A 27,732-nucleotide genomic window follows, 5' to 3' on the forward strand; every position below is an offset into this window, starting at 1 on the left:
CTTAAGAATATAAACAAAGCTCTCAGGAGAACAAGAGGTTTGTCCTCCGGGCCGGTCTGAGAACAAACACCTGGAACTCTGGGTGACCCTTTTACAAGGCCTCAGTTAAGGAAGTTAGGCTTTGCAGAATCTGGAAGATTATAGAGACGGCACAATACCACTTCCTGGAAACAGCTATTGAATTTTTTTTTTCCTTTCAAAAGTACTAAGCTTTGAAGCTTTCAAGTTTTCAGCTTTAAAAACTTTTAACTGAAGCACTTTACTTACATTTACATTTATGGCATTTGGCTGACGCTCTTATCCAGAGTGACTTACAATTTGATCATTTTACACAGGTAGGCCAAGGTGGTGTTAGGAGTCTTGCCCAAGGACCCTTATTGGTATAGTGTAGGTTGCCCTGGTCGGGGATTGAACCCCAGTCTACAGCGTAGAAGGCAAAGGTGTTAACCACTACACTAACCAACCACCACCACTTTACTTAAAACGAGCATCTAACTACTCAATCACTCTACTACCCAACAGGGAGAAACACATCAGATCTCCGGTCCAGTATTTTCTGCTAGATCAGCCCAATACCTATTGATACAAATATACCATCCCTCAGGGTTACAGGGGGTTGCTGGAGCCTAGTTTCTAGTTACTAGCTCAGCTTTAGGGTGGAGTTTCCCCCCCCAGTAAACTAGACAGGAGGATATTTAAAGGGACATTCTGCTGATTTTCAAAGCTTCTATAGACTTACACCCTTAATATGTAAACATTTTTCAGATAGATTTGATGTGTAACACCCCATTCAAGAGAAACTTTTATAGTTGAATTGTGAACTGTTCACAGTGATATCGATAGGAACCAGACGTCTGAAGCATTTAATGCCTCAAAAATCTACATCACAAAACTGTTACATGAAATGGTTAAACATAAAAATTAAAATATTTAAGCTTAGGAGTCTTAAAAGATTACTGGTAATGTATCAATATCAGTATGGGTAAACACAAATGCTGTAGATGCTACACACATCACCTTTTAATCGGTCGCGCACACATTTGGCAGCTTTACAGCTCAGTTCAGTATGTGACCTAATACACACCCACAATCAGCTAATACATCTCTGCTTTGACAGAAACAGAGCAGCCAGGCCTTCCATCCCACCCAATGGAAGCAGGGCCAGCTGTGATTTTTCAGACTCAGGAATCGACTATGGTTCCAAGAGATAGGACGTGACCTTCTTGGCCTATTGCACCAGTCAGGAGCCCCCGCATTATTGATCTTAATGATTACCCCCCATCGGTCAGCTTTCAGCGGTGTAAAAGCATAGAACTGCACCCTGCTGTTTTTTGGCTGGTTTTTCAGCCGTGCTATTGGACATGCTTGCCGATGTACCCCTTAACATACTGGACTGAAGGGTTCAGTCCAGGACTAGACTAGACTAGACTAGAATGACACAAAGTAGAAAGACTGGAGGAAAAATAAAACAGAAATTGCCCATGATCCAACATACACCACTTCATCAATGAAACATGGCAGAGGAAACTGCACCGGAATCATCTTTATTGACTGTGTTAAATGAAGGTCTCTTGAAATCGCATCCCCTCACATATAACCTATTGTCTGGAAACAAAGTAAACACTTAAGCTGTCACCTAAAATATATCTCCCATGGCAGTCACGGGGGGAAAAACTGGATCTGCCAACAAATCTAATTCAAACGGAGCATGAATTTCAAGGATAAGGACTAAAAGCCCTTTTGATATCACTTCTTGAATTTCTACGCTTTAACTAACAGCTGTCGTTCCACTTCTAAAATAACGGACCACAGGATCCCAACAGTCCTGAAGACTTTCATCAGTCATGCAAACTGTTTGTCGGTACATTCATCTTCTTAAAACAGAGCCACATAACACATGGATAACACCACCACCGTCATGCGCTGCTGATAAAACACAAACTCAGTCTTTCCTTAATAAAGTTTTTCCTTATTAAACAATAAACACTTGGCATGGTTCAAAACTGAGGATGTTTCGGGTGTTGGCTCACTGAGGACCATTCAGCTAGGCTGACGAATCACAGTGCCATCAGGCTGACTGGAGGCATCTAACCAGTCTGTAATCTAAGTGATTTCAGACGAAGATAGGCTTCCTGAAGAAATCCTTTCATAGGCTATATTCCAAGAAGCTTAGCGAGGCTACAAAGTAAGACTGACGTGCGGCATGTATTTTCTGAAAGCCCTGAGCTGCAGAGCTGTCCTCCTTAAAGTCAGATTTAATATGCCTGTGAATGAACTGGAGCCATGACAATATCATTCTGAACTGGCAAATTAAGTTTAGTGGAAGTATTGCTAAAGTCTTTAAAATGTTTACAGGCTCAACTGATAAAGATGGCATATCATATTACTCCAGCAGTCATCGCCATCAGATTCGAACCTGCTAAAATGTTACTTTGCACCAAAAATAAAGGCGCTGTTTAATCCCTTCATTACTGAGAGCTACAGAGTGGAACAAATGAGTTTTCTCAGAGCAGTGCCACGACAGGAGCAAAACACTCACTCTGAAAAACCGAATCCAAACCAGAGGTAGGCGGCTACAGAAAATGAGAACCATTTTCCATCAGCACATTACATATTGAGGTAGACGTTCATAATAAGGCCAAAGGAATACACGCTGCACAGAATAAGATGTTTTCTACCTGACTTTCAATAACTAAATTGGCCTACAGGCCCATTTAATATTATTTATTTGACAGTGCACAGCACAAAATGGGCTGATGTTCTCATAACTACTTTTCTTTACGTTCTAATAAGCAGAGCCTGGTGAATATCAAAGACGGGAGAGTTCCAAATATTTGACCTAGACATATAACTATTAAAAGCTGCTTTACTCTTGGTCTATATGTAATAAAGCCAGCACTCAACGACCTTAAAACTGATACAGAACAACACTTTTAGGCTTCCGCAGATACACGAATGAGCTGGAAATCAGTTCTAAAAGATGATGGTACTTCTGCTATGGAAGGGTGATGTCCCTCTTTCTGAAGCGTGCTGCTACTCTGGCTACTTCACTCATGTTGTACATATTGTCTGTCTAGGCATTTAAAAATAAAGATGGAACCACAAAGAACCGTTTTTGACTCAACAACCTCCCACAAAAAGCTTCTAAAAGAACCCTTAATGGTTCCTCAGAGCCCCTTTTTTGATCAACTGATCAACTCACTAGGCTAACTTTATCGGTAACACTTTATTTGAAGGCTACCTACATAAGGGCTTTATGACGCATTCATAAGCACTGAATAATGTGTTTATGAAGCACTACTTGAACATTTATTAAGTATTATATTCACAGCACTAAACATATTTAAACCCTATACATAATTGCATCAATCATCTTATCCGTGCCATGGAGGGAAGAGGGGGTGGTTTCCAGGCATATTTAACCTGATATCAGTACAATGTCATCTTAAGAATGCTGACATATCTAGTTATGTCTAGTGTTTTAAATGTTTAGCGCTGTAAAGATGTTCAAGGTTTATTCATATTATGTCAGTACAATGTCATTTATTTCATAAAACATCTTATGTCAGGTTGCGAGAACCGACATAAGCACTTAATAAATGTTCAACTAGTGCTTCATAAACGCATTATTTAGTGCTTATGAATGCGTCATGAAGCCCTTATGTAGGTAGCCTTCAAATAAAGTGTCACCCTTTATCTTTACCTGATTTGAGTCCCTGGCTGATTTGCAACACATATGTGCATAGAACATCGCGTCTACCGCCACCAGCCAGCACAACCCGACTCTCACCGCACCTGTTGGCATCTAATAGGGGTGGCTGATCAGTAACAAAACATTCATAATCCCCAATAATACCTGTGTGTGTATTTTGCACTCTTCCCTGCTCGGTTGGCAGGCTATTCTACCGGTTTGTCCGTGAAAACAGAGCTTTAAGGTGTGATTATCTACCTTAGCAGTTGTGCTTGCTGTATGATAGCATTCTTAGCCCTCCATAGGCATTACAATAACAATAGAATGAACAAAGCAGGGCAAAATATAGACTCCATCTCAAATGGCTCCCTGCATCTCTGGTAATGTGCACTACACGTAGGCTGTGAAATGACAGCTTTGTTCATTCCGTGAACAGCTACAGCTACACACCAAGTCCACTACATGTCAGCAGGAGAGACATTTATATTCAGTCAAAGCCGCACACCTCCCTACCTGACATTTAGTGCATCGTTTGGGTGTAAAAGGCAGTTTCACAATCTATACAGAGCGCCATACAGGGAGTAGAGAGCTTTTTGAGATTCAGCTATAGGCTATGAACTATGTCCTTATGCTATATTGAAGGGACAGTAACACTCAGCAGGTTTTGCCCATTCACCAGTAGACAGAGATATTAATGCTGTGCGCTCTAAAACTATTAAAGACTGCTTATATAGCGGTTTCTGCATTAAACACTGCTTTGCCGCTCATGATTGGCCAACATTAGAGCAGCTCTGATTGTGTTTCACCAAGCTAAACTACTGACACGATGACAAAAGATGCATGAGTGGGCAGATTAGCAAGCATCGTAAAATGAAATGCAATGTAATCAGGCAGGGATGCAGATTATGTGGCAACAGCGTATACTGGACAATCCGACAGCCTTATGAGAGACGATTAACGATATTGTTCAGCATTTGGGTTATGCATACGAGGCAGAGGTGGGTAATTCAGGTCCAGAAAGCACAAAAACCCTTCCCAGGATTTTGTTTCTGGACCTGAATTACACACCTTTAGGCGTTTTTAAACATAAATATGGGCTACTTACACAATTACCTTTAGCCTGCTACTATTTTCAGAGGGAGCGAGATCATCCGAGTGGGCTTATGGCCTACAGATCAACTGCTATTTGATCTTACCACACTTTATGCATGATCAAAAGAACTGCATTTTTTTTTTAATCATAGAGTACAGAAGATGTGCAAGTGAAGTTTAAGGAACCTCTTTTCCACCTCAAAAGAACCTTCAAACGCAATGTAAAAGATCCTATAATATGAAAGTTTTCACCTAGAACCACCCCCCCACCCCCCACCCCCCACTCAGTCATCCAAACTTGCAGGGTCTGAACTCAAGCGTGCACGGACAGCCTCCTCGGCTTGTCCGTACAGGACGGCTGACCTCATCTCGACGTTTATCCCTATTTTTAAACATGCTCTCTGCACACAACCGCTGCCTGTTCTCAAGTTTTTGTACTGGAGGTTTTTAAAAAAAAAAAGATTTTTTTTTTACTGCACTTTTAAAACAAAGAAGCTGTAGAAAATAAATGGAAAGCATTTGTCGTTTGTTCTCACAAAGCTTGTAGAGAATACAGCACAGAAAGAAACAACAAAAAACCCTCAACACCCGCGATGCTGAGAACCTTCCAACAGTCCAGACTCCACACAGTGCGCTGTTGTTTTCATGAAGCTGCTTTTCAGGTGAGATGTGTCCTTCCTCTGAAGCCTCTGAGCTCATGACTCGCAGTACGCTGCTCAGACACACAGTCACCATCTTTCATCTCAAACCACCCCAACCTACAGCACACAGAAATACTAATGCCAGGATTAGCAGTGAACTCCACCTGTTTGCACACGGTATTAGTCAGGCACCTTCTGACTGCTGCTGTGAGCTGATATCAGCACTGTGTACACTCTTCGAAATAAAGGTGCCAAAATGGGCCCCACTGAAGAGCTGCTTCTGGCTCCCTAAAGAACCTTTCAGTAGATGGTGCCTAAAGTCAACATGAACCAGAAATGATGATGCAGTTTTCTCTCATACCGTGTCATATTTCAGAGGCAAACATGTTATCAGATGAACGTTTTCACTTGATGACAGGTGGGGGTGGGGGGGAAATGAAAAATGATATTTTTGGTTACTATTATTTTCCGCTGCATGTTGGTGCGCGGTGGCAATCTAAAATCAAAAGATGTTCCAGAGACAAGCACAAGTCATTACATTTTGATGGAAAAGGAAAGCAAGATTTTTTTTCTTTTCAGTTTTGATGCACAATGACAGCGGAAACATATCTGTTGATTAAAAATGAATAAATAAATAAATAAATAAATAAAATCTGTATCAGACAGATGTTTAGATTCGGCAGCTATTTCAATCCGGTAGGTTTTGTCTCAATCTCTTTATTTTAGAAATGTATTTATGTATCGGCATACATTGGCCCAAAATCCCCATATCGTTGCATTTCCTACTGGCAAACGTTTACATTTGGACTCAAATTTAATGATCAAGCATATCGCTGCTGTCGGAAGAAAACCTCTTATCTCCATTTTTGTCAATTTTCAGTTTTTGACATCATTTCAAAGGACCTGTTGCCCTTTACATTTTGTGTAAATTCCATGATGAACGGAGCAAAAGAAACGGCCCAAAATGACTTGGAAAGATGTCTGGTTCCTTTGACTTGCATTAAAACTACAGTATGTTTTTTCTTTCTCCTGTAAAGTTCTAATTTTGGCAGCGATATACTCTACACACAGTATAATGATCTGAAGCAGCAGTGTCCAGCGTCTTCTTGCATATTTTAATGTTCTGCTCTAACACGGACTTCCCATTCAGGAAGGGCTGTTATTTCCTGATGAGCTGGACCAAGTGTAGGGATGCATCGATACAGATTGTGATTTTGGGTATTGATCCCATACTGCGCTCATTTTCTAGTACTCTCACCAGCATCCGATTCCCCGTAATACCACGTGACGAAAGCATAGTGTACGTTGCTGTGCTAATGAACAAACAACTTAAGAAGGCAGTGAACGAGGCTCTGCTCACACAGTGAAACATTAATACATTTTTTCCCCCATTGTCAATGAAAAAACAGGCTGTAGAGAGACTATTACTCTAAATATGTACAGCACTGGCTGGTTTTAATTGCAGTTCAAAGTGTGGCACAACTTAGCAAAGCTGCTGTAGTTTCTCAATAGGTTTGCTCAGTACTCAGGTGCTCAAGGAGTTATTTTAAATGATGTAGCTTTATTGGAAATTGCATACAGACAGGTGTGTCTGTAGGTGTTGCATTTCACTTACCTGGCAAACACACAACAAAACCCTCTATTCAATCCTTTTATACTTTTGGTCAGTTTTCAACTTTACACCTGGCAACACAGTGGCAACATTACTCGCCGGTAGTTCCAGTACAGTCGTAGCACGTCAATCAGACCGAGCATTTTTATACAGTGTGAGAATTGTAGGCTTTATCTATACGTGATGGTCTATTTAAACATGCAGTGAGTAACCCAAGAAGAAAACTTCTAAAATCACACATTCAGATACAGCTTAATTAAACAGCCAGACAAAAATACTTCAACAAGACAAAACTTCACTAGTGCGCTCCTCAGATCCAGCTATCACTGTGTTATAGAGACAGTTGTTGAAGACGACCTCGGTTGGAGTTTGGGATCAAAACTATGAAACATACTTAAAGCTGTACAGAAGCACTTTTCTGATGTGGAGCAAAACCTCTTTCTGCTGCAGTACTACCTGATCGAAGGTAGCTAATGTAGCCTAGCTAACTAATGTAAATCATTTAAAATCAGCTACACTCTTTAAAAAAAGATTTTTACATAGAACCATGAACGCTCAGATCCCTGATTAAGTAGTTCTTTGCGTCATGAATGAATTTCTTCAGATTAAGGGAACGTTTTTGTAAAGGGTTCTATTTAGCACCCTAAATGTCAATTACGTTACGATGTCAAGCTTGTAAAACCAGAACCTTTTTGGTGGTATAAAGAACTACACGGGTTCTTTGAGTGTGCATGGCTCTTTACAGAACCATTTTCTTTACTAAAGAGCCTTTGAAGAACCATCTTGTAGACTGTAAATTTTAATGATTTAACGGTCAAGCTACAGTACATTCTTATTTACACAAACAACTACTTAATTACTCATTATGGTGCAGGTATCACACTCGTAGTGGGTCGGAAAAAATGGTATAGATGTATAACTGAACTAATGGACGGGAAAAACACCAAAACACTAAAGGCATTAAAGACTGGGGCTGGGAACCTCAGATCTGAAGTCACAAGGAGAATGACAACAGTGAATTTCAACAGCACATATTAAAGAACAAAAAAAAAAAAAAAAAAAAAAAAAGTCCCAGACGAGCTTTTAAAGCCATGATCCATTTAAGCTGGTGGTAAAAAAAACGTGTTCTGTACCAAGATTTCAATAGTAGTTCTCAATGAAAAACACAAAGCTCTTCATCATCAGCTGAATGGATTAAACCTCTTGACACCATTCAGATTTTACCCGCTGCCTAAATGAACCTGCTTTATCCTGGGGCTTATTCATTTATCACAGGTGATCTGCACTGTCTGATCCGACACCTCAGGTGGCTGCATTTCAGGACAGATGTGATTGCAACAGAACATTTTCAGATTTATTAAGCCTCTTGTAAAAGGAATTCTCATCATTTCAGTATGTACAGGAAACAACAGCTCAAGCACATGATCATGCATAATCTAAGCTTTTTTTCCTTGTCATGCGGGGGGGTGTGGGGGGTGTGGGGTGTGGGTTGTCCTCTTGACTGACTGAAAAAGGAAACGAAACTTTGGCAGGTGGCCTAAGCTGAGATGGCTAATGAAGAGCACCTGGCCCCCTCACAACAGCTCAGGAGAGCAGGAGCACAAGCGGAGTGTCAAGCAGAGTCCTGCTGAGCCTGACAGGCCACAGTCTCAATTCCCAACTCTCACTGCAGAAGAGCTTTTCTGGGCTTTGGAGCTGCCAGAGGTGGTAAATAATGATGCATGTCCAAGTACTTTGTTACCGTATTTAAGAGTTCATTTTTTAGGCATCTGTACTGAGTATTTATGTCTGTACTGAGTATATAATGTTCTTGCTTTTACTGAACATATTTCAAAAGAAAAATCTGTACTTTTTACTCACTATAAGCAATTCTGTTCTGGCACAAAGTGCAAACCAGAACACTACTGGACATGAAACGTGGGGCAGCAGAGTGAACCTGTGATAGGCTGAGATAGAGACAATGGACTGTTAGTGACGCTATTTTAACTGTCATACAAGGCTTGCATCCCTACAGCGTTGTAGAGCATTCGGGTGTTAAAAATCTTTTGCAACGTCTCCAACAAGATATCACTGTGACGCTGCGAGAGACTGTGAAAGCAAAAGTGAAAAAAGCTGTAATGGACATGAATCTGAGGCCGTCTTGCATGAGATTGACTTCACTGCCACAACAACAGACTGCTGGCTGTATTCAGATGGAGTCTCATTGGTGTTACAGCACGCTGGATAAATCCTGACGCTCTGGAGAGATGCTCTGCTGCCTTAACATACAAACAGCTCGTGGGATCCCATACCTTTGCTGCAGCTGCTGGTTCACTAAATGACATACAGTCAGAGTACTGAAGGTGAGAAAGCTGCACACACTTCTAAGGATAAAGGCCCCAACTTCATAGGGTTTATACACACTGGATGAAAACAAGAAACCAAAAAGCTGGAGACCTACATGAGGGTGAAACGACAGAAGAAGAGAATGAAGATGACGATGAGAAGACAGGTGTAGATACAGTGTCTGTTGAGGCTGGATCCATGTTAAATGAGGGCGAGGCCTAGAACACCAACTGCTGAAACATCATTGCTGTACCTGCCATCTCAACTTGGTGTCTACAACTGATGCTTTAGTAGTCTCTCCCTCTGCTTTTTCTAAGTGTTGGACTCTTTGGAACCAACGTAGTAGATCCATCACGGCTGCAGAAGTCATCCTAGATCAATGCAAGCTCCACCTCCTAAAGCCGAATGATAGTAGACAGAATTCTCTGTTCATGGCTGTGTAGAGAATCCCAAGAGAGCAAGGAGAAGGAGCTTTCAGAGCTGTGTGGAGTGCGCTAAAGGTTCCATCGCTTGTACAAATGTATAACATCTGTACTTGTTTAAATGTGTTAATACATTGACCTGCATTGCAAATCAGTCTTTGAAAATATGTCTCCTCACTGTTTCTGACAGGTTTACACCTGCTGATCTCTCATGTCTTGCTGAGTATGCAAAGGCCAGGAGCTCAGCTGCCAAGGCCATTGGTGTTCTTTAAGCAGAGTTCACTGTCCAGATGGGGTGGCTGGTACCCAAAATGAGCCTTTTCAAGGTGAAGTTTGACAATCATCTTCCTTCCAAATTCTGTGAGCCCTTCAAGCAGGACTTGAATGCTTTCGATCCAGGTCTAATTGCCTCATCTATCCTGCTTTCTAGTTCAGGACCTGCTAGCCAAATGATGAAGCCATCCACAAACTTGGTATGAGGTGTGTTTTTAGATCTTGCATTTTTTTCATGATAAAAACACGCTTGACAACTGAAAGTGAACAATACGTGCAGGATATCGCTCTTGTTGGAACAAAGCCTGGCATCTGCAAAATGGTAACTTGACAGGAGGAGGAAAAAACCTGTTTCTTTTAATGTAAGTCAATGGAACCAGGCAATCCAAGCAATTTTCTGTCATTACTTTTGGTCCACTCATCATGAAATTTAAACACAATTTAAAGAGCAAGAGACATTTTCAAATTATGTGAAAAAAACAAATGTCAAAAATGGAGATACAAGGCTTTGTTCCGATAACAACGATATGTTCAATTTAAATCGCAAGACCTTCTCACACTAATCATAGCTTCAATCATACCCTTACAACGAGGTCTATTCTAATGCCAGTCGTGTTGGAGTGGCTAACTGTAGTTTTAATATAAGCTAGATTTACATATAAATCTATAGGTCGTTCATCCAATTTGGTTGCAATTACTCTTTCAATGTGTATTAAATAGGTCATGACTACATCAGACGCCATTTGAAAGATCGACTCACGGCACACCGAAGCAAAAGTAGTGCTTCTTCTTAAGACAAAGGCTTTCATTCCATCATTAAACCATCCAGAGTTCAAGAGAGCACCAGGCAACCTTAAGCGTATTTGTTCAGCTGACACCATGGATGCTTTTAAATCCTTTCCAGCAGTATGTACATTGTCTCAGAAGCTGAATACACCACTGCCTGCCACAGCAGCACATGAAAGACTTTTTAGCACAGCAGGGCTGATTTTTAGTCCCAAAAGAGCGCATGTGGATTCAAATGAATTTGAGAATCAGCTTCTGTAGAGATTAAATGAGACATTCTGGGCCTTTTGTTAGATGGGGAATTAAAAAAGAAGTGGAACTGAAAAAATGTGCTTTTCCATAAATCACATATTGATCGTCCAGCTTTGTTTTTTGTTAAATAAAGTGAAAAAAAAAAACAAAGCAAAATGTAATGTTTCAATCAAATAACACTGCCAGTGCCGAAACGTAGGAGGAAAATCATTTACAATTTAGCCCTCGTTAGTCAATTAGGTTAATTTATCTGGTGTCAGCTCTCCAAAGTTTCTCAAATCAATACTGCACTACTTTTTTGTGGCAGGTGTCCTGTATGTCATGAAATCAAGATTATGTGAAATCAATTCTCAGAATAACCTTCGATTCCCATCACTTAGAATCAGAGTCGACTCCAAGATTTCTGCAGCCCCAGCTTCCTCCAAGACATATTAAGCCAACCACCACACATTCTTAACTTCTGCTAATGCAGGGTCACTGGACGGCTCAACACGCTTGGAGGAGAACACTAACCATCAACTCTGTTACAGGCAGCCATTGGCTCAAATTGTGTTGAGTGATTACAGGGAATTAGAAGGAGGTCCAACTAACCCAACCAGAATGAGTGATGCCAAATATGCTCTCTTCAGCTCCCGAACTCTGACAGCTGCGGCAACCCCAGGGACCCGTATTTAGATGGTTTCGCTATTCAAAAGTCCCTTTTGCTCATTTTTATAGACAGTGACAGAAACCATGTATACAAGTCTATTCTGGATTACCTAACAACTTAACACAGTTAATATGATGCTAATTATTACAACAATATAGACATATTAAAAAAAAAAACACAAAACCTGCAACTATTAACCCAATTTAAGTTTGGCATAACAAGACTTTCACGCAATGGGAATTTTTTCATTGGTTCTCACAGAAACTCCTGAAATTTGTCGGCACACTCAGAGGAAGAGCAGTGCTGTCTGTAAACATGCTGGATGGAATGCATTAATGAAGGCCCTTATTTACTGTCTTTTGAAGTTTAGCTGAAGCAGAAAAAAATCCCAAAATTTGAATCACTCTACACTGTATCCAAAATCAGCATGTAACAAAAACACACCATGTCTGGAGTCTCTTTTGTTGTGCAAACGTCTTGCAGCTTTGGAAGGTGCAAATTGTGAGAGTAGGCGACTTTGTTACTTTTAATATTTTGTTGTCTTGTTTTGGAAAATATTATTTGAGAAAATCTGTGCACAATTAAACGCTGTAAAAAGAGAGTCAGCTCCACATAAAAGGCTGAGAGTATTATGTTGCTCCATCAGCTTGACTGTCCACTGGAGGCCTTTGTAGCCACACAGAAAACCCACATCAATAGTAACACAGATGTGCTGCCAGAGGGCAACAAATGGCAAGAGCACTGTATGCAGCCAGTCATGCTTCCACAAGGGAAGAAGTTTCCACTAAACACAAGCTACACTCACATTAACTGGTTTGAGAACATTGGATGACGGCAAATATTTATGGCTCGTTTCACAGACATGGATTAAGCTTGGACTAAACTGCATTGCCAATGGTAAATTGGAAATTCTAGTCTAGATTTAGGCTTAATCTGGGTCTGGGAAACTGACCCATAATGTTGTCAAATATTTAGCCCTTGATAACTGAAAGCACCTCAACTTCGAGGCAGTTTCATGAAACAGCCAATCAAAATGATAATGCACCATGTGATCATGTCAAACAACACAGTTTGAAACCTTCAAAAAATGCAGATGCTAAAAGTTATGCAAATGTGTAAATTAAATGACTTCACAGATAGAATGATATATCAGAAACATAAGCTGCTAATTTGGCCGTAGCGGAGCGAATAAATATTTTGCATGCAACTTTTTGAATTGCTTGGTGTGACTCATGTTACAGGCAACTCACAACATGCAACTAGTTGCATGAAAGTTTCACTGTGTAAAGCCAGCCTAAAAGTAATCCTGTGCAACTTTAGCCCTTGCCACTTTTGGGCACAGTACATTTCTATATTTGTCACTAAACATTTCCAGAGGTTTGGCACGAACATCCCCATTATGTATGATGAATCTAAATGGAAGTAGCTTTATGTGCACATGCTTTAACAGGAGTGGTGTAGCTAGCTGCCACTACAGGAGCAGTAATGATTCTGCTGTCAGACCGAATCCATTTCTGATGCATCAGCATTGGGCACTCCATTATCAGGCTGTTAACATCAGCCTGCTCGGGCCCAGGTACCTACCACACTGAGGCCATCCATTCTAAAGCACTGCAGAGGATCTAGATTCAAGAGTTTTCATGTGCACAGCAGAACAGGCAGTTACATTGAACAATGAAATTCTTACTTTGCTGTTCCTCCATTCACCAAATTAAGACAATAGAAAAAAATAAAATAAGAATAACTCCAAATGAAAGTAAAAAAGTAAATGTACAGTATGTGCAAAGATGAAATAAAATTAAAGTTACGTGTGCATACGTGCAAGTAAGTAGAGCAGCTGTTCACAAAGTGCATCAAGTAATAGATGTAAACAGTAAATAATATTGATCTGTGCAGGTAATAGATGTAAACAGTAAACAATGTTCTGTGCAGGTAATAGATGTAAACAGTGTTGTTCTAACAGCAGCAGTGCAGTGTAGGTAAGGTGCAGTTATTGAGTGTGAGGTTAATCCAGTTCAGACTGGGAGGGGGGAAGAGGTAGTGAGTGAGGTGTTCACCAGCCTGATGGCCTGTGAATAGAAACTGTTGGAAACAGTTGCCTACAGACAGAAGTGCTCATTTCTGACTTGTAATCATACCAACAAATAAACAAAAATAACCCAAGCAGGAAAACCACATGAATGCATCTTTAAATTGTAGCTTAGGGAGCAAAAAGAATAAGCCACGCTAATCTTCCTGGAGTCAATCTTCTGAAGGAGATTAGCATCCAGCATGCAGCCTGACCGCACGTACGGGCAGTAGGCAGCCTGCTATCAAGCCATCTTAACCCTCTAGAGAACAACCCTTTAGTTCAGTGCTGCAAATTGAAAGATAAGGGCATTTAATACAACAATGTATGCGTGTTCAAGTGACCCCACCCCCAAACTGGGTGGTTCTGGTGGTAATAAGATACGCGGACCCAGGTTATAAACCTCAGACAGGCATCAGAGACAAAACGACCCTGCTTGTGTACATTGTGCTGTATTAAAGCCGTCTTTGTGGAGATCACCAAACCAGCCCTGCAACGTCTTGGTGGACTACCGCTCAATACCTTTTCCTTCTTGGAAGGTTACAAGAAGCTGATGCTGTTACTATTTAAGGTGCTGTTTAGAACAGAAATGCAGTTCTCACCCAACTGCAGCAAAATAGTTACCTCAGTCTTCCCTCTGGACAGGAAACCCTGATGAAAGTCAAAGCTGCACGATACTGGAATCACTGAAATTACACTACACTACAAATGTTCCGAGTCACTTGTCATGTTAACAACTGCTGCTATTTTATTCAATAGCTGCTCATACAGTTTAGGTTGAAGTACTGTAAAACGAGAGGCATTTTAAGATGCTTTATTTATTAATTTCAAGATTTTTGGTAATATCAGAAAGTTATTACATGATGAATAATACATTCCCAATACAATATCTGCCCCGAGATTTAATTACCACGTCTCAAATATGAAGCATTCAGGATGTTAATATCATAACTTCTAGTGATAGACGAACTGTGAGCCAACATTTTTCCTGCAAATATGCCAACAAATATGAAATTGGTCAAATCTAAACACCTGGCATTGGATACTGATGCTGAAACATTAATGTTTGTAAAATATTGAAATTGGGACTGAATGTGCCTGTATTAGCCATACAGTGATATACAGTAATCATCTGTAGAGGCTTAGAAATGCAGAAAAAATGAATGTAATACTGACATATTCTGCTCTTTCAGAATAAAATATCTGCCAATACAGATAGCACTCCAATACGTATCACTCCACTGTGTATCCAAATAACTTTGTCAATGTTTCACAGCTTTCAGTCATTAACAGAATCATCAACCACTCCTTTCATCATTCTGGACACCTGGATATCATTTCCTAATTTGTTTTACAGTTTTCTACACAACAGCTGAAACCTATAATTCTGTAAAGTATAACCATTCAATTAGAATCATTTTGCACAGGTATGTCCAGCTCCACACACCTGTCACTCAGCCATCCATTCAACCTGCTCTGAAGATCTGCGAAAAGAACGTGCAACGACTCTTCAGGAGACAAATAGTGAGGAAAGCACCAGGGCCAGATGCTGTTTCACCCTCCTGTCTGAGGGTCTGCACTGACCAGCTCGCACACCAGTGTCTTTACAGCATTCTTTAATAAATCCCTGGAGCTGTGTGTCGTACCTTCCTGCTTCAAATGTTCCACCATAGTACCAGTTCCCAAAAAAGCAACCATCCCAGGATTGAATGACTATAGACCTCTCCCATCTGAAGAACATCACAGATCCTCTGTTAGACCCCCTGCAGTTTGCATACCGGGCAAACAGGTCGGTGGACAACGCAGTGAACATGGGACTCCAGTTTATTCTTCAACATCTTGAACACTCAGGAACATCTGCAAGAATTTTATTCTTGTACTTCAGCTCAGCCTTTAATACAGTCACCACAGGACAGCTACACAACAAACTACTCCAACTCAGCATGCCAAGCCCCACCTGCCAGTGGATCACCAACTTCCTTACTGGCAGAGAGCAGCAGGTGAGGTTGGGAAAGTTCACCTCCAACACCCAGATCATCAGTACAGGCGCTCCACAGGGTTGTGTCCTCTCACCATTGCTCTTCTCTCTGCACACAAACGACTGCACCTCCACAGACCCCTCAGTCAAAATCCTGAAGTATGCAGTTCACACTACAGTCATTGGTCTCATCTGAGATGGTAATGAGTCTGCTTACAGACGGATGGTTTATCAGGTTTGGAGCAGCCACAACAACCTGATGCTGAACACAGCAAAAACGGTGGAGACGACAGTGAACTTCAGGAAGAGCCCTCCAGCCCTGTCGGCACTCACCATCCTAGACAGAACTGTGGTGGCAGTGGAGTCCTGCAAGTTCCTGGGCACAACAATTACCAGGGACCTGAAGTGGGACAGCAACATCAGCTCCATCATCAAGAGAGCCCTGCAGAGGATGTGCTTCCTGCGTCAGCTGAGGAAGTTCAACCTGCCCCAGGAGCTGATGGTGTGGTTCTGCACAGCCATCATAGAGTCCATCATCACCACGTCCATCACAGTGTGGGGCAGCTCAGCTACCAAGCATGACCTCCACAGACTGCAGCGCATCATCAGGTCTGCAGAGAGGACAACTGGGGTTAAGTTGCCTACACTGCTAGAACTGCATGCCTCCAGAACCAGGAAGCGTGCAGAGAAGATCTCCACAGACCCCTCTCACGCCGGACACCACCTGTTCCAGCTCCATCCCTCAGGCCGGCGCTTCAGCCAGATGAGGATCAGAACATCCAGGCTACAAAGGAGCTTCTTCCCACAAGCCATCACTCTATTGAACAGTTGAAATATTACACAACAATGCTCCAGCTTCAACCTGCACTTCTACAGATACTCGTATATAGTATCAAGTTCAACTGGATCCTCTGGACCTGCCGCTCAAACCAGTGTTTGTTCTAGCATCTTACTCATCTGCCATATTACCCCACCTATCTGACTGTCACCTCACTGACCACTTTCTCTGCCACTATACACCTTTTAACTGCTGCTGCTCTCAGCACTTTAACTTTAGACTCATACTTTGCACAATGTAAGGTTTACAGCTATGACTGTGTGTGTGTCTGAGTGAGTGAGGTAGGAATGCAGGCTTTATTTTATTTTGTTATATTTTTTATTTATTTTATCTTATCCCCTATATGTGAATGTCTGTCTGATACTGTGCACTGTGAGCTCCTGTAACCAAAACCAAATTCCTTATATGCGCAGCAGACCTGGCCAATAAAGCTTGATTGATTCTGAAGAGACTTTTAAGAGACTGAAAACAGTGACCCCAAACTTTAACTTCTTTTAATAGAAATGTAGATCTGATGAGGCTGTCACTGATCGCCCAAAAACTGTGACCTCATACCTCCCTCTGGACAGGCAACTTTAACAAATTTGACGTCCGAGTTACACACTTATGGAGGAAGCCACAAACATTATTTTGATGGATACTGATGCAGATAACATTCCCTTCACATGAACAAACAAGTCTTCTTTTTGCACTCCATTTCACAAAATCCACACAATTAAACAGTTCCCGTTTGTTAATGACACTGCTGATCGTTCCTTTTTTTGGTGTCGAATTGACCGCTCATTATTTTATTTATTGGCTTATTTCAAATGTAATGCAGGTTTAGGACATTTATATGCTTTGTGTCTCATTTTTTTAAGTCTCATGTATACAGTTTTATTATCCCTGCTTTTTCGCCAAGGATAAAAGGCATCCAGAAGTAGAAGCTGGCTGTGCTTCAACATTAAAGCTTAGTGTTAATAACAGAATCACTTGAAAAAGTAGGACTGAGTCACCATTTCTACCATGGGTGCTCAGTTTCAGCCCCACTGGTGAAAAACCTGCTGGAACATCTCCAGTCCCACAAGCAGTGAACAGCGAAGAGGCTGAACCTCTTTGAAAACTATTTGCTATCTCTACTTCTTATTCAATTACCCGCGTGCACATTTACCGAATGACGGTGCGCGATATTAGCCTCTTATCTGATTGCCTGTGTGCACAGTCGCCAAATGTTTTTGAAGAGTAAAATCACTTTAGAGTGAATGCCACAACAAAACACTCCAACATCAATGCATCAATTTCAGCTAACAAGGTTTTTAAATCGTATCTGTAACGTATTACAACACATTAAACGCGTAACGATGTCAGGCTGGCCTTCCCTGGTGGCTCAAACAGACGTGACTTCGCAGGGTCCAGAGTTCGCTGGTAACTATAGTAACCAGGACCTGAAGCAAAGACGCGCGACGAGAAACAATCAGCATGCCGTTGTTCCACCAGGCCACTCGCTGCTTTCAATTTGCCAATAAAGCCTTCCACGAAGACTTATGAGCTGGCTAAAACTGCAAGGCCACTCAGGTGTCCAGCCAGTGCTATCGGTCAGAGGAAGTACAGAACCTGGCATCTTTAATATTTATCAATAAACAAACAAAACAAAATGTATGTATGTGTGTGTGTGTATGTATGTGTGTGTTATATATATATATATATATATATATATATATATATATATATATATATATATATATATATATATACACACACACACACACACACACACACACACATATATATATATATATATATATATATATATATATATATATATATATATATATATATATATATATATATATATATATATATACACACACACACACACACACACACACACACACACACACACACACACACACACACACACACACACACACACACACACACACTTCTTCTTTCGGCTGCTCCCTTTAGGGGTCGCCACAGTGAATCATCTGCCTCCATCTTGCCCTAGCCACTGCCTCCTCTACTTTTACACCAACCATCTCCATGTCCACCTTCACTACATCCATAAACCTTCTCTGAGGTCTACCTCTTCTCCTTCTACCCGGCAGCTCCATCTCCAACATTCTTTGCCCAATATATCCACTATACCTCCTCAACACATGTCCATTCCATCTCAACCTGGCCTCTCTGGCTTTATCTCCAAACTGCTCCACCTTCACCGTCCCTCTGATCTGCTCATTTCTAATCTTGTCCATCCTTGTCACTCCCAACGAAAATCTCAGCATCTTCATCTCCGCCACCTCCAGCTCAGCCTCCTGTCTTTTAGACAGAGCCACAGTGTCCAAACCATACATCATAGCAGGACGCACTACTGTCTTGTAAACCTTCCCTTTCACTCTTGCTGCTATCCTTCTGTCACACATCAGCCCTGACACCCGTCTCCACCCACTCCATCCTGCCTGCACCCTCTTCTTCACCTCTTTTCTACACTGTCCATTGCTCTGAATGGTTGACCCAAGATATTTGAAGTCATCCACCTTTATGACCTCTACTCCTTGCATCTTCACCTTTCCACCTGCCTCCCTCCTTCACACACATGTATTCCGTCTTGTCTCTACTGACCTTCATTCCTCTCCTCTCCAGTGCAAACCTCCACCTCTCCAGATTCTCTTCCACCTGCTCTCTACTCTCACCACAGATTACAATGTCATCTGCAAAAATCATGGTCCATGGAGCCTCCTGCCTGACCTCATCTGTCAACCTTTCCATCACCATTGCAAACAAGAAGGGGCTCAAGCTGATCCCTGATGTAACCCCACCTTCACCTTGAAACCATTTGTCACTCCAACTGCACACCTCACCACTGTCTCACTATCCTCATACATGTCCTGCACCACCCTAACATACTTTTCAGCTACACCTGACTTCCTCATACAGAGGAAAGACACAAAGACACAATGCAGCTCCTTCTGACCTTCTCTGTACTTGCATCTGTGGTACTCATTCTGGGCATGAAACCAAACTGCTGCTCACTGATCTGGACCTCTCGCCTTAGCCTTGCTTCAACAACTCTTTCCCATACCTTCATGGTGTGGCTCATCAACTTTATACCTCTGTAGTTACTGCAGCTCTGCACATCACCCTGGTTCTTAAAAATGGGGACCAGTACACTGCTTCTCCACTCATCAGGCATCCTCTCACTCTCCAGGATTTTGTTAAACAACCTGGTTAAAAAGTCCACTGCCTTCTCTCCTAAACATCTCCATACCTCCACAGGTATGTCATCTGGACCAACTGCCTTTCCATTCTTCATCCTTTTTAAAGCTGCCCTCACTTCCACTTTACTAATTCTCTACACTTCCTGATCCACTATCTCTCCCCCTGTTGTCCTCCTCTCTCTCTCGTTTTCCTCATTAGTTCTTCAAAGTACTCCTTCCATCTACTCATCACTCTCTGTTCACTCACTAGTATTTCTCTCTCTATCCTTTATTAGCCTAACCTGCTGTACATCCTTTCCAGCTCTATCTCTCTGTTTAGCCAAACGATACAAGTCCTTTACTCCTTCTTTACTGTCCAGCCTCTCATACAGCTCATCATAGGCCTGAGCCTTTGCCGCCGTTCTTTTCACTATGCAACTAGCCTTTTATGGCATTTGGCTGACGCTCTTATCCAGAGCGACTTACAGTTTGATCGGTTTACACAGGTAGGTGAAGGTAGTGTTGGGAGTCTTGCCCAAGGACTCTTATTGGTATAGTATAGAGTGTTTACCCAGGTGGGGATTGAACTCCAGTCTACAGCGCTGAAGGCAGAGGAGTTACCCCACTACACTACACCAACAGTACTACAGCCTCACAGTACTCCTGCCTACTTCCTTCATCTCTCTGCTTATCCCACTTTTTCTTGAATGTGTGTGTGTGTGTGTGTGTGTGTGTGTGTGTGTGTGTGTGTGTGTGTGTGTGTGTGTGTGTGTGTGTGTGTATATATATATATATATATATATATATATATATATATATATATATATATATATATATATATATATATATATATATATATATATATATATATACACACATATACACACATATACATATACATACACACACACACACACACACATACCTACCTATCTACCTATCTATCTATCTATCTATCTATCCACATATATATATTTTTTTTTAAAGTAGGGAATCTGATTAGTATTTGTATAGTCAAATTTCAAACACACCCAAAAGGGCCACCAACAGCTTGTAAACAGCCATAAAAACAGCCTATATGAAAAAATTCTAGGCTGTCATAGCAAATAGTAAATAAATAACAGCCAGCTGTAGGAGTGGGCAGTACAGCCAAAAAAATATATCACAGTTATATAACAGTATATGGATTTTGTCAGATTTCAGATGCTTAAATAAACCTGTTTTTGTATGTCAGCAGTGGTTTATTATCCTGGGATGTCTCTTCACCTTTTAATTGGAAACCTTTTTAACAACCATTTTTTTTTTACTGTATAAAATATTAAGAGCAAACCTGGACAATATCTAGATAAACCTAGGTCAGTGTTACTAGCCCACAGGCCCCAGCAAAACACAGTGCTAAATGCTGTTTCATGTTCTGATGTCTACAAGGCTGAAGTTGGCTTCTTATTGACCAGCCTTTCATTCGAATTTTCTGTTTCACCTTAAATGGATTAAAAAAAAAAAAAAAAAAAAAAAAAAAGTACATTCTGACACCAAACAGTATCTGCTGTACCATTTAAGTCTGTCTGGGAATTTCAAACATGAAGCCAATTTCAGGTTCTTAAGTCATTTGTTTCATATGCGTGTCCTGTAAAATTGTGCCTCTGACCGCCAGACGCTGCTGGAATTCGATTAAATATTAGTCATTCGTGATTCAGCTAGTCTACTGCTTGTTGTGCACACAAGGCCATGAGACTGCAGCTTCACCTGATGCAACTGACTGAGTCAGGCAGCTTTGAGAAGAAGGCCACCCAAGATGAAACACAAAGGTTCTGGTATCCCTGTTAGGCCTTTATGACCGCTGCCCTCGGCAACAAAGTGGACCAATTCAGATGCAGAGAACTACACAGTGGAAGAAGACCGAGGGTCTGCTGTGCTTTCATTGTCATTTGAAAGAGGACGAACATCCCTGACTAAGCCTTCCAGCCAAATGGGATAACGTTAGCATGGTTTGCACAGCTCATACGTCACAGTATCTGCATTCTTTCATGGCATACCGGTACAACAGTGAGAACCAAACACATACCAGAGGCATGCATACCACTACTAACCAGGTGCTATGTGAGAAAGAAACCTCTTACAGTTCACCTCACATTTCAAAGTGTACTAAACAAGCAATGCAAGCATCAGCTCTACACCACCCGATTTCTACGTCTGTTTAAACTAAATGAACAGTTTAACAGTTTTTCCATATCCACTCTAGACGCCAATCAGGCAAACACCTCGCTTGTCCACAGGCATAAAATTATACATGACCCTCTCATCTCTTCGGTGAATAATGTCAGTTTAATAGATTTGCATTCTCCTTATACTCCATTACTGGTTCTTCCCATCATTGAATCTGAAATGTCTTGATATAAAAGGCAAATAATGAGGGCACTTTGACAGCTGAAAAGAACATCGTACCATCTTGATCAACAGTTTAATGACCTCAAAAGCCTCAGGCTATTAAACGGAACAGATAAGCTTTGAAGAGAAGTAACTAAAAGACAAATCCAATGAGCAAGAATAATCTGTCTGGTCACATTAAATTACAAAAAGCCTTTTTCAAAGTGCACTTTTAAAGACATTTAACTTGTCTGAAACCAGCATCTCTGAGGGAACGAGGCATTTAAAATGGCTATGGCTCGCAGCCTGAATGCCTCTGGCCAAGTCTGAATGATCCACAGTGTTTAGGGCTCCAAGCTGCCGGGCTGTTGTCCACTCAGGTAAAACCACACCTGTAAGGGAGGGTGACTTTTTCCATTAACCAAAAACACGGGGGGAAAAAAAGGTTGAGCAATGGTAAACCTACATGAATCCTTTAACTTGTTCGGTGCTTAACCAACTTGCTTCACGTTCATTCCTGAATAAACAGACATCAGCGATTCAAAGAGCAACAGCCACAGAACACAAATGAGAAATTACCAAAAACCCAATTTAGGCCATAAAAAGCCAATTCATACCATCATTCTGAGAACCTTTGCTCCCCTATTGCTCGCCTATTTCAAGAGGTTCCCAGAACAATGTAAAGAGCCAGGCAGCCAGTGTCATGTGTTTGTTTATAAGGCTGGTGGCTGGGAAAAACATTACCCCGAACTCAAACAATACAGAGTTTAGAGGAACAGAGAGCTGCATTGATCCACGAGTCCAACTAGCCTGCTGAGAGGTCAAAGAGGAGGAAGGTTCATTTAACAGGCTTATGGCTGTTCCAGCTCTGTTAACGTTTACGTTTTGGGATCAGATTATTCTTCAGGCGCTCAAATGGCTCAAGAACATGGTAAATATTACACGCAAATATGTTAAAGTTTCTAGCCAGTAATTATAATTTCAACTTAATGAACTGAAATTAACCGTGTAGATGCCCTCAACCTTTAGTTCTTGCTTGGCCTAAAACCACTTCTCAAAATTGTAGCTTCCTGTAATTATAATTATAGGCCCCAACGTAAGATCTCAGGAGTGTCATCATCAGCACAGCACTCTCAGCACTTTTGGTCTCATCATTATCCCAGGAACATTACAGAATCTCTGGTCATGTACTTCCTCATGCCTCTCTGACTCCAGGAAAGGCCTGTGCCCTTTCACTGGATTTATCTCATCCGTATTCATATTTACCCACTGCAAACACCAGAATGCACCATCACCATGCAGTGAGAGGAAAAAACGCAAAGTTTGCAGAACAGAGTTTGATACTCAGCAGCACATTTGCAGCTTCAGTTTCATCGCTGCACTGTACGTGTTACACAGCTAAATTTGGTGAGGATTTGTGTAATTAGAGGTGAGAAAGAAAAGCTCGGGGCCTCGGAACAAGCATGTGACATCTGCCCCAAGGAGAACAGCATATGCACAGGAAGAAGGCAAGAAGAAAGTTAGAGAAGAAATGACCTTGTGTTTAAAATAAACTGCCTCTCTAACTCCACTGCTGTGTTACACTGTGACAAGCTATTATCAAATGAAAAGTATAGAATAAGAAGACAATATGAAGAGACAATAAATTAGGGAAAAAGGAAACATCAACTACTGTTGTGGCTTTCACACATTCGACAAATTGAAAAAGTGAATGAAAGCTGAATGAGTGGCTAACGTTGGGCAGATGCGGTGAGGGACGAGCATCTAGTACCATTGCTCGTGTTTAGCTTGACCACACACTTTTGGCATTCTTTAGCACGGCTGCTTTTTGACTGAGGAAAAAAGCCCCCCCCCCCCCAAATATTCACACTCCACAGTCAACACTGTTCACAGCTGGATGAGTGACAATCTACACAAACATGACCCTCCTTGGGTGCTTTGTTTCGTTTTTGCTCCGCTTACATTCTCAGTACTCATTTTTTTCAAACATCGTCTAATTCAAATAGGCAACTCACCAGTTACAACTAATTAGAGTGAAATTGTACTTGCAAAATGCTTGCTGTGACGGGCTGCTGTCAGAGGAAGAGAGACCGTCGCCTATCTGAGTTCACTTCGCACTCTTCTGAAATAAAGAGCTCTGCAGCAAAACTATTAACTAGATAAAAACAGCGGTACAATAGGACTGTCGATAAGCAGTTTAAAATGTTATACGTTCTCATATTTAAGAATCATGAGATTCTGAGAGGTGGGGAGTATGTTTTATCCTTACTGCTTTATCCTCACGATCACTTTTGACAATGTGATAAATAAGATGCTTTTTTATGCATATTATGGAGATCGTCCATTACTTAACTTACACAGAGAGTATGACTGTTTCATTGGATTTAGTGCAGGACAAAAAGTGGAATACAAATCATTGTGTTGACTTTCTGATTGCCATTTTTAAATCTGGCACTACTTGTATACGGTGTCTGTGTTGTGTATTGCAAGAAAATCTTTATGATATTTTTATCACATCGCCCAACCCTACAAAATATGGCTGTATGTACTCCACCTAGAGATGTACCAACACCACTTTTCCCCTTACGGATACCAAGATACAGATACTAACTCTTGTATAAGAGTTCCAATTTTAAAATATTTAGTTAAAATCTGTTCTGCGCCACAAAAACACACTCAGCTTGGCTATGTGACATTTACGTGTTAGATTCATTAGATGCTTAAGAAAACATTTTTCTCCATTTACTGTATGTATTTAGTATTTTCTATTATATTATTAGTAATAAGAATCATGTTTAACAACTTAGGTAACTGAAAAATATCTATTATGCAAAAGAGTTAACAGAACTGAACAGTGTACGGATAAACCATCAGCACACAGCAGCTTCTCTGGGTCAAAAACAGAGCTGAATGTTGTTTCACATCCAAGTCATTTGTCTCAGACGTGCGCCTTGTTCACTTGTGCTGCGTCAGTTTTCTTTCAGTGATTTTCTGGCTTGGTTGAAACGACGGGCCACAAGACCCTGCAGCTGCGTGACACGGCTGACCGGCAGAGGTGCACCACAGGCCGTGCTAGAGGACACACAGGCCCACCTAGCAAGCTGCTATGCTAAAGGCTAAATTGAGGTTAAGTGCTATCATTACACCAAGAGACCGGTGGTTCCATCTGCTCTCTCAATAACATCAACTCAGACTGTAAGCGACTACACAGAGGCAGATTACTGAAAAAAGCAGCCGTTCAGGTAAACGACTCCGTTAGCGGGTTCTTCACATCAAAAACTGCCGTCGCAGATTCTGCCATGAGCTGCTCGTCATCACATGCCGCTTACACAATGTGTCTACTTGCACACAAGCATGCATCAGAAATTGCTTCGTGGTATTGGTCGTAAGTATCAGTATCACCAATACAGTGTTTAAGTGCTAGTATTAGTGCAACTCCAACAAAGGGTACCGTAGAGCCAGTGACGCATGTTTTGGTCAGACCTTCTTATCTGTTTAGTCAAAAAAAAGGAAGCATAGAACATTTCCGTGCGCAGTAAGCTTCTAGATCAATCAATGCAGCCTTTCAGACCAGCCACACCATGTTGGCAACACGTGAAGCGCAAAAATACGTTTTGGGTCTATTTCTGACCCGTGTTGCGGCGCGGCATGCCAATAGTTCCTATGCAGGAACTGTTAAGAAATGCATCGTCTATGCTAGATTATACAAATCAAGGCTAATAATCAAATCAACAAATCCAGTTTTAACTCTTTAATGGGTTGATAAAGGTTGACTGAAATCCCTCGAGTAGCTTAATGTTGTGGATCCACATGCATCTCCTTTTCAGACAGCGCCAACAGCACCCGGTGAGAAAGCCAGCTACTGTCAAGTCAGCTTGTCAAGATTTTATTGATCCCTTTATGCCTTTATTATCTACGTAAAGTTTATGTGAGTAATAAATGGACAATACATAAGATTATGTTACGTGACAATGCAACACAAACAGCAACCACTCTTGCTTGAAATGACATGAGTGGTTCCAGACTAAAACACATGGGTGTATCTGGTATGAAATTGGCTTCACACAGCCACAGCACAAAGGGAGTGTCAAAGAAAAGCATGGAAAACATCAAGCTCTGTATTAGTTTATTCTGGGCCATTTTTTTTTTTTTTTTTTTTACAGAAAAAAAAAAAAACATTTCCAGTATCAATATAAAATATCACCTTTGCAATATTAAGGCCATAAGGCGAAATAGAAATTTACAATGAGGTAAGTTTAGCTACATTAGTCATGTCACCTACTACAGCTTTTCGTGGCCTGGCTCGGAATTTAATTTAATGCAGTAATGCAGGGACATCCGAGGAGCACTGAAGGACGCTGACTGGAGGCGCATGACAACAGTGGTGTGTGCACCTTCATTAAAATCGATGTTGCTTGTTACCTGCCTCATCACAGTCCTTCCAAAAGTCAAGTGTAAATAAGGTACAATGCAAAGAAAACACCCAGACCTTAGTTTATTTAAAATATCTTTTTCCCCCCAACATCTTACAAACTTTGAACATTAAATCTGAACAGTATGGGTGATTATCCCCCAGCTTTAGCACACAGATGGTCTGAGGTGGTTACTAGCGATGCTGTGCGGAAGAGTTCTAAAGATTTAGAGGATTAAGCCAAGTAGCAGTAAGGTAAGACCGCGACTGTTCCACAGTAACACTTTCTTCACGCTCCCTTTGAAACCGCCCACTTTCAGCAGGCCGAGGCAAGTCGTGAAACAGGAGCGCCTGCTGGTCATGGCCATTGGCTCTTAGGGCGCAGAGCTGAATATGACAGCCCAGAACTCTAGGCTCAAACTCCCTGGAGAGCAAACTGCGAGAAGTCACACTGCTGTGTGAGCACAGTAGAGGTTCCTCACTGAGACAAGTGTGTAGGCTTGACCCAATCTCATCTAACCATCTGTCAGTGCTGACTGAGGAGCTTTCTGAAGCGTGAGAAGAGCCAGGCCTCTGACAGGCAGAACTCAGCCGGGTTACAGGAGAAAATGCTACAGAGCGGGCAGCAAAAACCAGTTACAAGTCAGTCAGGCTTTTCCGAGGATTGACTACTGGAATATTCAAGTGCATGTTTCTTGGAATTGCAAACATATTCGAAAAACGACTTGAGTCGTGTCAGTTTAGAGACAAAACTGCAGGCAAAAGGGGAGTTAACCTACACTTGCAGGGACTTCAATCTGCAGATTAACTTGCAGCCTGTAGTTCCAAGACTCTGTAATTGATCATTCCACATTCAGACAAGAAGCTGAGAACTGGAAGAGAGGGCAGCATGCACTCAGCACCGCGCTTCTGAGTTTTCAGAGAGAAAGAGCTGATAGGCAAACCTGATCTCCAAAAGATTAGCCACAATTCTGACCTTTGGTGTGGATGGTAATGCGAGAGGCTCAAGGACAGACCAAGACAAGGAAATCTGGGGACGCGTAATGACAGACTGTCCACAACACATTTGTCTCCGTAAGGTTCCCACAGTTTGGAAGTACGCAGGACCACTCTGTGTAGAATAATAAACTGCATTTCAAAGTCTGTAGCAT

The 27,732-nt window shown here is 41.4% G+C and overlaps 2 protein-coding genes across 5 annotated transcripts in view; one reads left to right on the plus strand and one right to left on the minus strand.

Moving 5' to 3' along the window:
• The window catches only part of galnt2 (UDP-N-acetyl-alpha-D-galactosamine:polypeptide N-acetylgalactosaminyltransferase 2), a 119,507-nt gene that overhangs the window by 58,700 nt on the left and 33,075 nt on the right, over positions 1-27,732 (minus strand). The window lies entirely within an intron of this gene.
• Positions 8,610-16,774, plus strand: LOC119263444. Of its 3 annotated transcripts, none has more exons than XM_037538283.1 (3): positions 8,610-8,743; positions 9,974-10,263; positions 15,239-16,774. In XM_037538283.1, the coding sequence occupies exon 3, from the start codon at positions 16,013-16,015 to the stop codon at positions 16,619-16,621; it is 609 nt and encodes a 202-aa protein (XP_037394180.1). In that variant the 5' UTR covers positions 8,610-8,743; positions 9,974-10,263; positions 15,239-16,012; the 3' UTR covers positions 16,622-16,774. The 3 variants fall into 3 exon arrangements, with proteins under 3 accessions (XP_037394180.1, XP_037394181.1, XP_037394182.1); XM_037538284.1 differs by having other exon boundaries at positions 9,974-10,256; XM_037538285.1 differs by having other exon boundaries at positions 9,974-10,109.

The sequence above is a fragment of the Pygocentrus nattereri genome, chromosome 5, assembly GCF_015220715.1.
Source record: "Pygocentrus nattereri isolate fPygNat1 chromosome 5, fPygNat1.pri, whole genome shotgun sequence".
Taxonomy (NCBI): Eukaryota; Metazoa; Chordata; class Actinopteri; order Characiformes; family Serrasalmidae; genus Pygocentrus; species Pygocentrus nattereri.

Coding starts and splice junctions, on each gene's coding strand:
- LOC119263444 (XM_037538283.1), top strand. CDS start 16,013: ATGGTTTATCAGGTTTGGAGCAGCCACAACAACCTGATGCTGAACACA.